At 31.7% G+C, this 15,520-nt stretch overlaps 1 protein-coding gene across 4 annotated transcripts in view; it reads right to left on the bottom strand.

The window, feature by feature from the left end:
* The window catches only part of LOC143225217 (irregular chiasm C-roughest protein-like), an 83,310-nt gene that overhangs the window by 12,732 nt on the left and 55,058 nt on the right, over nt 1–15,520 (bottom strand). For all 4 annotated transcript variants that reach the window (XR_013013691.1, XM_076454241.1, XM_076454240.1 and 1 more), the window contains exons 4-8: nt 14,237–14,506; nt 12,960–13,238; nt 6,480–6,655; nt 4,093–4,252; nt 693–814 (exon numbers count right to left, since the gene is read on the bottom strand). Coding sequence is in view for 3 of the 4 variants with exons in the window: in XM_076454241.1 (XP_076310356.1) it covers nt 717–814; nt 4,093–4,252; nt 6,480–6,655; nt 12,960–13,238; nt 14,237–14,506 (983 nt within the window). In the remaining variant the exon portion in view is untranslated. The remainder of the gene's footprint in view (nt 1–692; nt 815–4,092; nt 4,253–6,479; nt 6,656–12,959; nt 13,239–14,236; nt 14,507–15,520) is intronic.

The following is a 15,520-nucleotide window of genomic DNA, read 5'->3' on the forward strand; positions in this document are numbered from 1 at the left end:
TAAACTTCAGCATTTAAAATACAAGAAGATAATGGAACATTTAATTTAGAAAGGTTAGGAGATTAAACAAACTAACAGTTACAAATCTGTCGAATTTCTTGAAAAATTAGGTTGCAAATACAAGTGGAACATGTGAAATTCATTTTTGACTTGGAAGCCCAAAGGCAGAATTATTTGTTCTTTCCTTTAGTTGATTTTGTTTTAATGAAGATGGTAAATTATGTTAAATGTGGATCTTTTCAAATAATGCTTATATTTTAAATCAGAGTACTTGCTTCTATATGGGAAAATGCTTCTGTAAGCAGTCTTAATGAACCAACATATCCTTATCATCCAGTCTTTACTGACTGTAATAAGTTTCAATTATTAGTTTTGGGTTCATGTAGAAGAAGAAAAAAAAATGGTATAGACCATAGAATAACCAAAACAAACAATCTCTCACTAAACCGTGATAATGACCCTAGCAACATCAGCCACATTTGGCAAGGTCTATTTGCCATTCATACACTTGACCATTACCTCTGTCTTGTACCTGCCAACACCTATGTTCTATCAAAACATAGAGTATATTTCACCATCAATAAATCTCTTTCTTATGCTTCCAAATCATTGTTTGTCTACTTATTATTATGTAAGCATAACGTGCTTCCTTACTCAAGCACAAAACTTTTTAATACTAGTGTATTACTTACTAAGAAACAAGTACATCACAAAGGTCAATGTACAATAAGCCTGAAGTTTTCCCAGATTAAACAGAAGAAGATTACCACAGTTAGACATGTTTTCCACACCGCCCTCTCATGGACTGATAAACCTAGAGTGAATATAAAAAAGAATTAAGTCTTTAAAAATCTTATGGTTTGTTCATCAGTGGCTCCAACTTCATAATATTAAACCAAATTGTTGGTATTGCATGTAATATAATGTGAAACTGATTAGATGTACATATCAGTATTTTAAATGAAGTATTTTATAATTTTTCCTAGTTATGCATTTCAGTATAAAGCAACTAATCTGGTTTTTTATACATTTTATTTCAGTTCAACAAAAATGAATAGTAAAATACAGAAATAACCTGAGAATAGTCACAAATACATATCAGATTCGTCCATTTCAGTCAACTGAAAATAGTAAACTTGGCAATCCAGAAAATAATCACAGAATTACTCATTTATTTTATATTTCTGTTCATTATGCTGGAGTGTAAAAGAAAAATGGTGTTTATTGTCCTTCAGTCTTCTTGTGTTATATTCTTTTTTTTTAATTTTTGCAAATGTTAAGGAGTAAATGCTCCTTTCACAATACTTAAGTTTTTGTATCACTAAATACTTTTATGACACAGATGTTTTGGTAAAATACTTGTGTTTAATGAATGATTAGATGATTGTAATAGATATCTGACTTTAGAAAACTTAAATAAGTTTACCTACTTGCAGCAAAAAAAAATTGCCAATCTATGATTACTTGGTGAAGTAGAACACCTTACACTATGGTTGCCTGGTAAAATAATGTACAACTCCAAAGAAAAAATCAGTGTTAATAAATGCATTATTTTGAAATTACCAGCTTTGGTTAACAATTTGAAGCTCATGAAAAAAATTGTCATCAAAATATATACTTTCTTTTCTTTCTTACTTTAAATGTGTTGATTCCAAACTGTTAAACGAATCAATAACATTCATAAATCATACTTTTTAATGTTAAATTCTGAAGGCATTGGAACAAAAGTTCATAAATAAACAACTTGAACATATGAGAACATCCCAAGTTTAGACAATTTTATGTCTCCAACTGTGTATTACGAATTGCTGTCAAGAATTGTAACAGTTGAGATGGAATGTTGCAAGAATTTAAGAAAATAGTTGATAAATCTTCAAAGGTTTAGATCTCCATTTAAAAATTAGTTTTCTGCTTGTTAAAAAAGATTGTAAATTAGTTAAGACTCATTAATGGACAAAGAGGTCTCATGGAGGCCCGATGATTTATATATATAGTGTAAGCTTTTTTTTCTAGAAGGAGCTGCTAAATATAATGATGTATTAATTGAAAAACATGAACTAACATCCAGATTGATACAAAGTTATAAACATGAGTAATAAGGAAAGAAGTAGAAGCAAATTTTCATTGAAGTTTTCAGAGAAGAGTGAATGTTTATTCAAGGAAAGGATATATTGCCAAAAACTACCAAAATATATATTGCCAAAATAGTGTTGGATAATCAGAATGGTTTCACAAGGGGAAAATCTTGCCTTACAAATCCTTTGACATTCTTTGAAGACATTACTGCTTATGAGGTTACATATATAAATGTTATGTATCTGGATGCCACATGGAAAGCTTGATACAAAGTTATTTTCATGAGTGTGGTGCCTCAGGACTTAGTGTTACAGCCTTTGCTCTCTATGATTTATATCAATGACATAGATGAAGGAATGGTCAACATATTATTTCAATTTGCTTCTGACATTAAAGTTTTGGGTCTGCTGGTTGTGACAAAGGTAATACTGCCTTACAAAATCATTTGGACTATTTGTAGAGTTAGGCAAATAAATGACAGATGGCTTATAATAAATGCAAGATATCCAAATTTCAGTTATGAGTATAATTTAATATCATCCAAAGAATGTGTTGTTGTTAGTAACAAGTCCAATAAAAATTTAGGTTGTGTCTATAGAAATACTGAATACAAGTCTAAAGAGGTTATAATGTCAATGTATAGGTCATTTGTCAGTCCACATTTGAGGAATTGTGTCCAGTCTTGAGCTTATTACAATAGAAAGACCATTTATTTGTTGGAAAAAGATCAGAGGAGGAAAATTAGGATGATACCTGTGCTGGAAATGTTATCATGTGAGTATAGGTTAAGATCTCTAAACTTGTTTTATTTTGAAAAAGAAGAGTTAGAGGGAATTTGAGGTATTTAAGACTGTTCAGGGAATTAATAGTGTTGATGCATCATTGTTTCTTCATATTTAGTAAAGAGAATGTTAATACTATGGAGGCTTAACATAAATTTTGGTGGGGAATAAGTCATCTTCAGGTTAAATAGTTTTATTTTCCTAAGAAGGTGGTTGTCATCTGAAATGAGTTTCTTCATATGTGGCAAGTGCAATTGATTTAAGGCAAACTTGATAAATAGTTGAATGAGAAGGACTGGCTTTAACTTTTTTTTTTTTGCATGGGGGAAGATTAATTTAGTGGTTACACAACATGGGTAGATCAAAAGGTTTAATGTTATGTTAGTTTATACTATATGATGTGTAGGTGGTTGACACCAAATGAGAAAACTTACTTATACATAGAAAGGAATCTGAGGTTAGACTAGCTCAAAATAGCTTTACAATCTATAACCAGGAAATACTTATATATTAATAATTACTACACCAGAGACTGAATTTCCAGTAATAGCAGAGAGACCAAGAAGTGAAATACCTATACCAGTGGTTATTAGCAATAAATATACATCTAATGACTGTAGCATAATAGAACCAAACCCTCCCAAATGTCCAGAGGAGTTGATGGTTGGAAGAGCTACTGTAAACCTGAAGAATAAAAATTTCATACATGGCTTTATCTAGCAAAGACTTAAATTAACTTGTGATAAAATTAAATGTCATTACGATGTTAATTCTAATACAACCAGATTTCATAAATTTACATGGGATGGCTGAATCATTCCTGTTAGATAGGTGTTGGGAAAGACCACACATTGTAATGAAAAGAATCAGTAAGTTAATCAGATTTATCATCAATTGGAGAAATTTATGTGAAACATTTTTAGTGTATTAAACATAAAGTAATTTCATAGATTATAGGAAAAGTTTGTTTTCGAATTAAGATCTATAACTTACATCTAGGTCAATGCAACATATAGCAAGAGTTAAATATACATGTAATAAATAAACTAATTCATTCTTATTAAGTGGACTGAAATTGGCATTATCTTTATGAAATAATTTAAATCAAACTGTGTAATGTTAAAACATGTTACATCAATATATATATATATATGTATATTATACAAATATGAAACAGTCAAGAAAATAAAACTCTTTAATTTGATATCTAGTTTTAAAAGAATTTTGAACTTACCACTTGACACAGAGAAACTGGCCTGGGTTATGTTCAGTAAAATCACGGCATCATCAATACCTTTTGGATTTTTAGCAAAAAACAAAATTTCTCCTCCATCTTCAGGAGATACTTTTGTTATTTCTAAGGCGCATAAATAACAGTTTGGTGTTCCAAGCTCCTAGGAAAAACAAAATATTTGTTATGCAGACAATAAAACTTTGAAATTTAAATTTTTCAACAAATGTGTAAATATACAGTGCTGATAATTCTTGCAAAACACACAAGATAGTGTGTTACAGAGCATCAAAACAGAATAATTGATAAATATACCACAAACATTTTTGGCATAATTTAATAGCTAGCTAAGTTTGAAATTGAATTTAAGCTCACATGTGAATTTTCAGTTTAAAATACGTAAAAAATATAACATTAGGGAATATCAGTTTTATACATACCACACTATATTACAAAAAGATCTGTAATTATCTTTAATAAATCAGCCATTTTGATATAATCTTAACCACAACAGAACAAAAACTGTTAACCAATTTGTCTTCATAATACAACAAATGTAAATCAATGGCCATTATCCTCTCCACCTCTCCTCCAATAATGTTATAAACTTCAATAAAAGGATCTCTTGCCTCTATACAAATCACTAATTAGGTCTCTGATGGTTTAATGTGATTTAAAGTTTTAGTCTCCCTATTTAAAAAAATAATTTGATTTATAGGAGAGAGTTCAAAAGAGGGCTAATAGGATGATTCCATCTCTCCATCTCTCAAAAGAAAGTAATTTAAGAGATCTTATCCTGTCTACATAAGATAATCATTCCATCCATGGAATCATTCTATTAGCCCTCTTCTGAACTCTTTCCTATAAATCAAATTCATTTGACCAGTGGCAATGAAAAGATGGCTCGCCTTATCTTCATGCACATTCAAAGGAGTGTGGCAGTAGACATTGAGGAATTCATTACTGAATTTTCTTGTCACAAGCCACACAGATATGAATTTTCACTCCAGGAATAAACTTTTCAATATGCCTATAGCCACTTTTCTATTTTCAAATGCTCTTTTGGCAACTTCTATTTTTTCCTTTTTAGAAAAAAATCCATATTTTTCATACGTTTTATTTGTTTTTAAGAGCAGTCCTGTGCTTATAAGTCTAAGCAAAAAATAAATTATTTTATTGTAGTTTTAAGAGTATATCTTGGGTTACTTACTTACATTCCTTCTTTGCAAAATCTCACTGTTAAAAATTCATACTTTTCTTCCCACATGTGCTGGATGGACTGCTAAGTTTGTCCTTTAACAAAGATCACCAATGTTTCATCTTTCAAGTCAAATCTTATCTTTTAAATTGCATGGGATTGTTTATTATGATTTCAGTAATTGTAACACAACTGTTTCTATTACGATGTTGATGAATGTATGAAATTCATAGATATTTCTTCAGTTGCTTCTATAAGAATTATATATCCTATATATATATATTACAAAATTATATTTATCATTCACAAGACTATTGGTAAATCATGCTAATAAACTGATGTTTTAGTATTAGGATTAATGACCATATTTGGAGATTTTGACAACTATAATGATTACATGGGTCTACGATGGTGTTATTGCCTTAAATGTTTCAGACGTTGTATAGTATTTCTTGTACACTGAATCCGAAAATGATATTCATTTTTCTCCATCATGTACAGATATTGTACACCATATGAACATTTACATAAGTGAATCATTTTCACTGAAACTGGGGCACATTTTGTTATACTTCAAGTGTTGACAACTACTGGATATAGATTTCTCCAGATCAGTCAAGACATGAGTTTTATTAATCATTCTAGAACCCAAACATAATAATATAAAATGTTAATAAGTATTAATAAGCCTTTGAAGCCCAGTATTAGCCTTTCATTCTTCGCTATAAACTTATAGAATAGTTTAGGCCAGGAAAGGGGGTGCAGATGTCTGGATGGGCACCATATAATTTCAGCATATATTATTTATATCAATGCAGCCAGATGATATATCAAACTTAAATCACTATTATAGATTGCTGACTTGTAGCTACAAGAAACAGGAAATAATCTTTTATTGAAATTATTTATTGTTCAAAGGTGTACACTTTATAGTGTAACAGTGCAAACTATGAAAAGGAGGGGGACAGCAGCTGCACCACTCCTGAAATGCTAGTGAGTTTGTTGTGTATGTTCCTGGTTGAAACTTGATACAACACCAATGAACATGTGGTCATACATTGTTTGGTTACTTTGATAAGTTTTGCTTTTGGGTTAAGGAAAGGACTTGAATGTTGTGATAAAGGTTTTTGTCATTTGGTTCCTTCTTATTTTAAAAAGTGATAATGATACAAACACACACACATATACTCACTGTTGCATTGTGCGCTATATAAGGCAAGATAGTATCTCCAGGACTGAGTGCTAGGTGACGCAAAATCCAGATGGCACGATATGGACGGGGATTACCACAGAATCGAACAAAGAGCTTTGCAGACTTTCCTGCTATAGCATTTAATGTTTTGTTCACAGGATCAACCTCAGGTCTACCTGACAAAGAACCAGAAGAAATTTGGCATAGGTTTCAACGTACCCCATATAACAAGGTTTTATGAAATCACACAGAGGAAAAAAATGTTTCAAATATGTTTAAGATTTGGTTTTAACTATAATTTCTACTGAACAGAACTCCAATTAAAGTATTTTCCCAATATGCTTTATATATTAAGTACAATATGTATCTTAGACTTACAGAGTATAATTATTTTTAAACATAAAACAATTTAAAAATATTCCAAGCAGTTATCAAGAAAGAGAAAATTAACTGAAGAACTCAATCGAAACACTGCTCACTAAAACATGTATAACAATGGGCAATAAAATAACTACAATTTTAACATTTAAAATTGTATTTGGTATTTTAAGGCTACCTTTACACACCTACTTTTGAAAGAAAAAAAGCAAAAATCTAAGTCCACCCTTTATTTTTCAGAAAATCAATTTCCCTTCTTGCTGTTATCCACTACTATTGATAATTCATTCTATAAGTGAATCACTTTGTCAGAAAAACAAAAATGTCTTAACTAGATCCTACAGCATGTCTTTTCCAAATCCAATGATCCTATCATCTCTAGACTGTAGTACAAAGAATGATCACACAAAATTTCATTTAAATTATAGAAGTTGAGAAAAAAGGTACCAAATTCAAATTAATGTTAAAATTTCTTTTGATATCTCTGTATGACATTTTGCTGGAATATAAGCATACTATTGTTAATGATTTTGTCATGATAAGAACATTACATTTTATTAAAAATAGTAAATATAGCATTATTATTCAACTAAATATTCTACTTTTATGTATAACCTATAGATGTTTATAATCTACATAATTAATATACTGGTACTTGTCGACTATTAAGTCTCTAAACTGTCCAGTCAACAAATAATAATTTTTGCAATTTTCTTTTCTATGGTTTATGGTAGAATAATAAGATAAGCTCTTTCACTTTAACAACTCTTGTTGTCTTATTTCAATGACTACTGCATCCTTATTAATACTGAAAATAAACCATAGACTCTCCAGCAGTTTGAGTTACATAGAGTAAAATCCTTTCAAACTATAGACTTGCTCTCACAAATGATCATGATGAATCACATTTTCTTTGGACCACAAAACTTCTGCTATGTTGTATTTTGGGTTATATATTTCTATTACATTGTGCTTTCATAAAAGTTCAGTCTCTGGTGACATAATTAGTTGGTACTGTACAGAGGTTTCCTAGTTATAACCTGTGAATCTATTCAAGGCAGTCTAAAATCACATCTGAGTTTACACATGAAGCTTATTTCCAATATGCTTTCTTTCTATCTCATATGTACCAATTATCCACACATCATAATGTGCATAGAAGCTTTCCACAGTGAAGTTGACTTCAAACTTTTATCTTGGTGTTCACATCAACCCATCTTCTTTTTTCTTCTCTAGAGGCAAATTCATACCTTTTTCATTCCCAAATTGGGTTAAACAATTGTATGTGTAGAACTAGTGCAGGTCAATATATATCTTGAGAGTAAATCCATGGACTCCTATAATAGTTTCTTTAAATAATGAAATTATTATCTCAGTTTGGACAAATGGAATACTCTTAGTTGAACTTCGTCCCAGTTAATCCTTTTTTCATGATCTTTATTGATCTGATTTGCCTCAAATTTCCATCTTTACAGTATTGCCTCCTTGGTTTATTAACAGACATTGATTATTCATAGCCTTGACTGTAATGGTCACATTTCCCATATTTATACTACTTCCCTTTTATTAACATTATTTTGAAAGAGTTACAGTCATTAGCAATATGTAATTTCAAGTTATATATAAAAGTTCTGTTGCCCTGTAGTTTATTTTCTCCATGCTGCATAATTAGTGGTCTAACTAATCCTTTCAGTTCTTATATACTATCACCAGGGCTACTTGGTGTTTACATACTACTCAAGCTGATAATCCTGTAACTCCTAGATGGTTTGGTTTGATTTGAATTTTGCACAAAGCTACTCAAGGGCTATCCGCACTAACCATATATAATTTAGCAGTATGAGACTAGAAGGAAGGAAGCTAGTCATTACCACCCACTACAAACTCTTGGGCTACTCTTTGACCAATGGATATAGTAGAATTGACCGTCACATTATAACACCCCCACAACTGAAAGGGCGAGCATGTTTGGTATGATAGAGATTGAAACCTGCAACCCTTAGATTATGAGTTGAGTGCCTTAACCATCTGGCCATGATGGGCATAACTCCTAGATGGTGTCTTTAGTCGCTTATCTGTGACTTTAATAAATATAAATCCCATCACAACATGCAGAGTTTCCTTTAAAGATGTATATCTAATTTATTTCAGCTTTATTCTTATATCATCACATGTCATGGCACCTATGGATTGGTGATATGCCAACAAATCTACCATTTCATATGGATCACACAGGTAAAATAATTGGTCAAGCCTTTCCAAATCTTTTGCAAGTTTGACCAAATTTGATTCTTTCCTGTGTACCCTGTTACAGGCCTTTCCTTTGGATAAGTATTCTGTTTGGTGTATCATTCTAAACCTTTTACCTTTTCAACAATGCAGTTTCCAATGCTTGTTAGTTTTTACAACTCTCAACTGTAAGGTTACTAAATGTTATTAAAGCTGGTCATTTTAAATAAATAGCTTCTTGCTCCCTATTCCACTTGTTCACTTTGAAAAATATTTCAAAATGAGTTTGATATACTTTTCAATGGTACCTTTCCACCATAGTCCATTGATTTCTTGACAGGATAGTGTTAATGAATTGGCTGGCTAAACTCTGGAACTGGTTTTGGTAGTAACATAACTGGCAGAGATGTGGCTAAATTCTTTAAAGATTTGAGGCTCACACCCATAAGCACAAAATGTTTTGGTATTTCAGTATGATCATAGTTTTGGATTTGGATTTTTGAAGACACCAACTAAAGATTCAGAGCACTTTCAAGTATAATTGGGGCACAGGCCCCCTGTGCCAGTGACTAATGATGCCTCTGAAAACTGGAGCAGTCCAGGAAGGTCCTGCAGTCACAAACAGCATGATGGCAGGGTAACAGTTGTTGACTATATTAAATATTAAATAAATTTTAGATTGGAATTCTTGAGTGAATTCAGAAAGAGGTGTAGCTTGATCTTTGCATTTACCATTTCTTTTTCCAAGTGTCTTATTCTGTCATTTGATTATTTTCTTTATTTTATTATATAGCCTTTCTGTACCATTTCAATGTTCTTGTAATCTCTTTTTCTACATCTCCAGTAGCTTTATCAATCTTGTGCTCAATCACATGGACTTTTGTTTTCAATTAATATTCAAATATTGTCTCATTCTTTTAACTCCTTCTCTAAATTCATGTCTCTCACCTATTGATAACCTTTCACAGTTTTCTACAAATTTCTTCTTAACTTTCTTTTAACTGTATCTACATTTTTTATTAACCTTCTTAATCTCTCTCTTTTAAATATTCATTTCCAGCCTCTTTCTGTTTTCTTTAGGGAAGGCAGCTAATCATCACCAGCCACTGCCAACTCTTGGGCTATTTTTATACCAATGAGTAGTTGGATTGACTGTCACATTATAACGCCCCCACAACTGAAAGGGCGAGCATATTTGGTGTGATGGGAAATCGAACCCACGACACTCAGATTACTCAGAACAACAAAAATATAGAAATTAAATAATAAGTGAAATATCACCAGGCTCTCTTCATCAGGTTGAGAACTTATCTCTACTCTTAGAATAAACATATAAAAAACTTGGTAATTGTTTAATCTATCCTTTAATTTCAATTGATAACAAGGATAAGGATTTGGTGATTGGTGCTTAATTACAGTAAGTGCTGGATAACGCATTTGATATATCATGCTTTGGATCACACGCTTAATATAAATCTGGACTAAACAATGGCATGATGGTGGAAAATTTATCTCTACTCTTAGAATAAACATATAAAAAACTTGGTAATTGTTTAATCTATCCTTTAATTTCAATTGATAACAGGGATAAGGATTTGGTGAGTGGTGCTTAATTACAGTAAGTGCTGGATAACACATTTGATATATCATGCTTTGGATCACACGCTTAAAATAAATCTGGACTAAAGATAGGCATGATGGTGGAAAATTTACTTATGTTACCAAAGCAGTACTCTTTTGCTATTAAAAACTTGTATAATTTTGAGGTGTATTTATAGACCCATTCATTACAAGTCAAGAAAGTTACTTAACTATATACAAATCACTAGTTAATTCTTACTTAAAATACTGTTTAAACTTTTGATTTATTTCAAGGAATTTAGAGAAGATCTAGAATGGAATAGTTCACTTATGAAAATATGTAATATCTTATTTTATTTTTAGAAAAGACAGAAATTAGGTGAACTAATCAATCTTTACAAGATTATTCAGGAAATCAATAAAATAAAAACCTCCGATTTCATTGTACTCTATTTTGAAGATAATAGGACAAGAAAGCACAAGTTTAACGATTGAAAAAGACAGCCTAGGTTCCAGTTACAATAATTTTTATTTTATTTTGATGACAGGATTATAAAATGAGTTTCTGTCAGCAGCAGCGAATATTGTTTGTTTGTTTGTTTTTGAATTTTCTCACAAAGCTACTCGAGGGCAAACTGCACTAGCTGCCCCTAATTTAGCAGTTAAGACCAGAGGGAAGGCAGCTAGTCATCATCACCCACCGACAACTCTTGGGCTACTCTTTTACCAACGAATAGTAAAATTGACCGTCACGTTATAACGCTCCCATGGCTGAATAGGCGAGCATGTTTGGTGCGATCGGGATTCAAACCCACGACCCTAGGATTAGGAGTCTAGCGCCTTAACCACCTGGCCATGCTGGGACCACTAGTGAAAAAGAGCACTTTACAATGGTTTTAACAGAAGAATCAATTATTTTTCTGAAAAATAAACGGTGCGTTTAATTTTTTTTACTTTTCTTAAAGGCGGGTGTACGAGTACAATCTTAAAGGACTTAATGGTTTGTTTTGTCCATATGATATGTTAATAAAAATCAAAAACAATTTATTCATCCCATACATTAGATATATTTTTATTAGACTAATGTGACCAGTTTTCGAGTTGCCTGTCTCGCCGTCCTCCACAAATTTTAGGGGACGCGAAAATATCCCGTTTTGGGATATAATGATCTCATACATTCCACATTATCAAAGCTAAAGCGGTAACCATTACCATACTATGAGTATACATAAGATTTATCGTGTCCTCATATAATATCTGTCATTTTCATATGTAAACATCCAAATCTATAGATAATCATATACTTTTAAAGATATTTTTAATACAAAATTAGCTTGTTTATTATTTCATAACACACCGTCAGACGTCAGCCATTGACCTTTAGATTAGGAAATCATTGAAATGTCGTATATTAGCATTCAGTACGTAGTAATATTGCTAAAGCTGACAAAACAGTATGAAATTAGTTTGCTTTATTTCGAAATATGAGTTTTAAAATATATCTTCAAATAAGAATTGTAATGATTGATGTATTTTTCATGAATGTCTAATGATTTAATGGTATGTATTTTTCATGAATGTCATTCCAAAACGCACTCCTGATTTGTATAAGAAAATAATGTTTAATGAAAAGTATAATAATAAAATGGTATACATTTTTATGAAGTTTTAATTTTTTAATGTAACAGTGTTTTATTTATCAGTTAGGTTTACTTTGTTTTGAACTTCCCGCAAAAATACACGAGGACTATCTACAGTAGTCATCCTTAACTTAGCAGTGAGAGAGAAACCAGAGGGAAGGCAATTAGTCATCTCCACCCACCCCGAACTCTTTGCTCTTTATCAACAATAATGCAATTGACCATCACGGATGAAGGGCGAGCATATTTGGTGGGAAGGGAATCCGAACCTATGAGCTTCAACTTGCAAGTAAACCTATACCATCTGGTATGCCAGGTCCCCTCATCAGTTAGGTGTCCCACTTTGGACTCCAGAAAATCTAGTCTCTTTATATTAAAGTTGTTTTACTTTTCAAATAATTCAATCATCCGAATTTCCATTTTTAAAAATATTTACCTTTACTTCCCTACCAGCCTAGTTTTCGTTTGGCATAAATAATAATCACCCCTTACTTTGACATTCATATCTTTTGCTTGCGCTCCACTCAAGTTTCATTTAATCACGTAGTATTATTTTTCAAAGTGTTCAGTTATCATAATTTTGAATGAATATCTATGAACTACCTATACTTGTATGTCGGCCCAGTTTTGGTGAAGTATAAATAGTAATCACCTTTTACTTTGACATTAATATCTTTTGTTTGAGCTGTATACAATCTTCGTCCAATAGTGTTAGACGCGATACATTTGTACTGTCCAGCATCAGAGTAGAGAACTGTATCCAACAATAAGTCTTTCTCTATACTAACGCCCTCTAGTCGACTGTTTTCTCTAATTCTTGTCCAACAATAAGATGGGGGCGGTTTTCCATCGGCTTTACATTCTAATCGGAAAGGATCGCCTGCATCAGCTTCTAGAACATCAGGGGGTTCTTGAACAATTTCAGCACCATCTTTTGAAAACACACATAAAGAGCTAATTAACAAATGTAAACCCAAAACATAATTAAAATGGTAAGTAAGATTGTCATTGTTTGCGAACGTTTCAATTCTAATGCGTAATATTCATTTTCATAACTCGAAAATAATTACAATAATAAATTTTAATTTGCCGTTTCATAAAAATGGAACAAAGTACTACAATATTATTGAATGATTCATTGCTTAATAGTTCGTGAAAAATGGATAAAATATTTCCTGCTTTTCTTTAAATGTTTTTTTAAATAAATAATTACTTTTTTTTCATATCGAGAATATAGGGCTATATGCTGTGTCCTTCGAGAGGAATCGAACGCCTGATTTTAGCGTTGTAACTCGGAAGACTTACCGCTGTTCCAGCGAGGGACAGAGAAGATAAAACAATCCATTTACAATTATTCTGATACTCGTACTCTGGTGATTTTTAACTAATAAATACAATTTTATGAATTTGTATAGTGATTATTCGAATTCGTTTAAACCTTAAAATAACAAAATCTGTTCAATTTATTACAATACTAAGCGATTTATTTTTCAACATATTTTGTAGCCTCTATGATTTTGGTTTACTTCCTTGTTTTATTGAATTTCGTGCAAAACTATCCGAGAGCTATCTACGCTAGCTGTTTCTATTTTATAAATGATAGACAAGAGTGGAGACAGCTAATCAACACTATCCACTGCCAACTCTTAGGCTACTCTTTTACCAATAAAAGTTGGATTGGCTATCACATTATAACACCCTTACAGCTGAAAGGGCGAGCATGTTTGATGACGGGATTCAAATCCGCGATCCACAAATTGCGAGTCGATCATTTTAAGCACCAGACCATTATTTTGGTAACACATGTATGTAAAAAACAATAAAGTTGTTCCTGTGGGAAAAGGAATTTTTTCACGGTGATCTGCTACTATATATTTTGTCGTGTAAATAAATTCTGTATGTCACATAATATTTTAGAATAGTACTTACACCGAACATTTAAAAAATAGCCAAATGACGAAAACGATCCAAACTGGTTCTCTGTAATGCACTTGTACCAACCAGAATGATGCCTGCTGATGGATGTAAAGTTCAGAACACCGTCTACAGAGGACGCTAAGGGCAATGTTCCCTCGTCTTTCAGCCATTTCGCAACGCTTGGAGGGTTAGCATCAATGTCACACTGAAGAGACACGAACATACCCTCGACTACAGGGAATCCAAACGGTGGTTCCCGACTAATGGAAAATGATGGTACATCTATAAGGACAAAAATAATGATAGTAATAATTAAGAAAATTAATTATTGCGTTTTTTTCTGATCTTTGTTTAGAACTAGACGATAGAATTCTAATGTTATCATGTACTGATACTTCAACACATTTTCTTATTTATAAGTAAAATATATATAAATACGTGTCTTATGATATTATTATTTAGATATGTGTATATACACACATATATATATAGAGAGAGAAAGAGATTTTCCTCATAGATTGATATCTCTATACTAAAACACTTAACTATATGCATGGAAATTTTGTCCCGAGAAAACAGAAGGTCGTGAAGTATTAAATATATATTTCATTAGGTATATATATATATATTTCTTGTCACGTTTGTCACGATGAGCGTTGATGATCGCTTCTGTGATAATGTTTACTAATTTATATCTCTGAAAGTTTTGTTTTGTTTGTTTGTTGTTAAACACAAACATACAAAAAGGGCTATCTGTGCTGTGCCATCACAGGTATTGAAACTCGGTTTCTAGGGTTAGAGGCCGTCAGATGTGCTGTTGAGCCTAATCTAATTATTGTAATTTTAGTTTTATTATGCCTCACCTGTGAGATTCATTTTAAAACATTTATCCTTTGAACTGCAACTCTAATTGAAAGCTAATATTCTCGTTTCACAGGCCTGTGTTTCTGTTTCTGTTTGTTTAGCAGCTATTGTTGTTCTACAGCTAGCAAACACATTATTAGCACGGTCATTCTTTCTTTATAAACACGAGGCTGATTAGGTGAGACAGTGACATCATAAGAATTCGTTTGCGTATAAAAGAATTGATCATATGTTTAAATAATGAACAAGTTTCTATCATCGTTAATTCTAACTCATTTGATGTTCTTAATATATCTGTAATTAAAGAAAAATAAGTGTCGTTATTGCTGGAGCCCTTGATTCATGCTTCATACACACAAATTCTTTACAATGTAATTAAAATCAGCTAAATCACTCACTGGTTCACATGTTCTATTAGAATTTTATAGCAAA

This window comes from Tachypleus tridentatus, chromosome 9, assembly GCF_004210375.1.
Source record: "Tachypleus tridentatus isolate NWPU-2018 chromosome 9, ASM421037v1, whole genome shotgun sequence".
NCBI classification, from domain to species: Eukaryota; Metazoa; Arthropoda; class Merostomata; order Xiphosura; family Limulidae; genus Tachypleus; species Tachypleus tridentatus.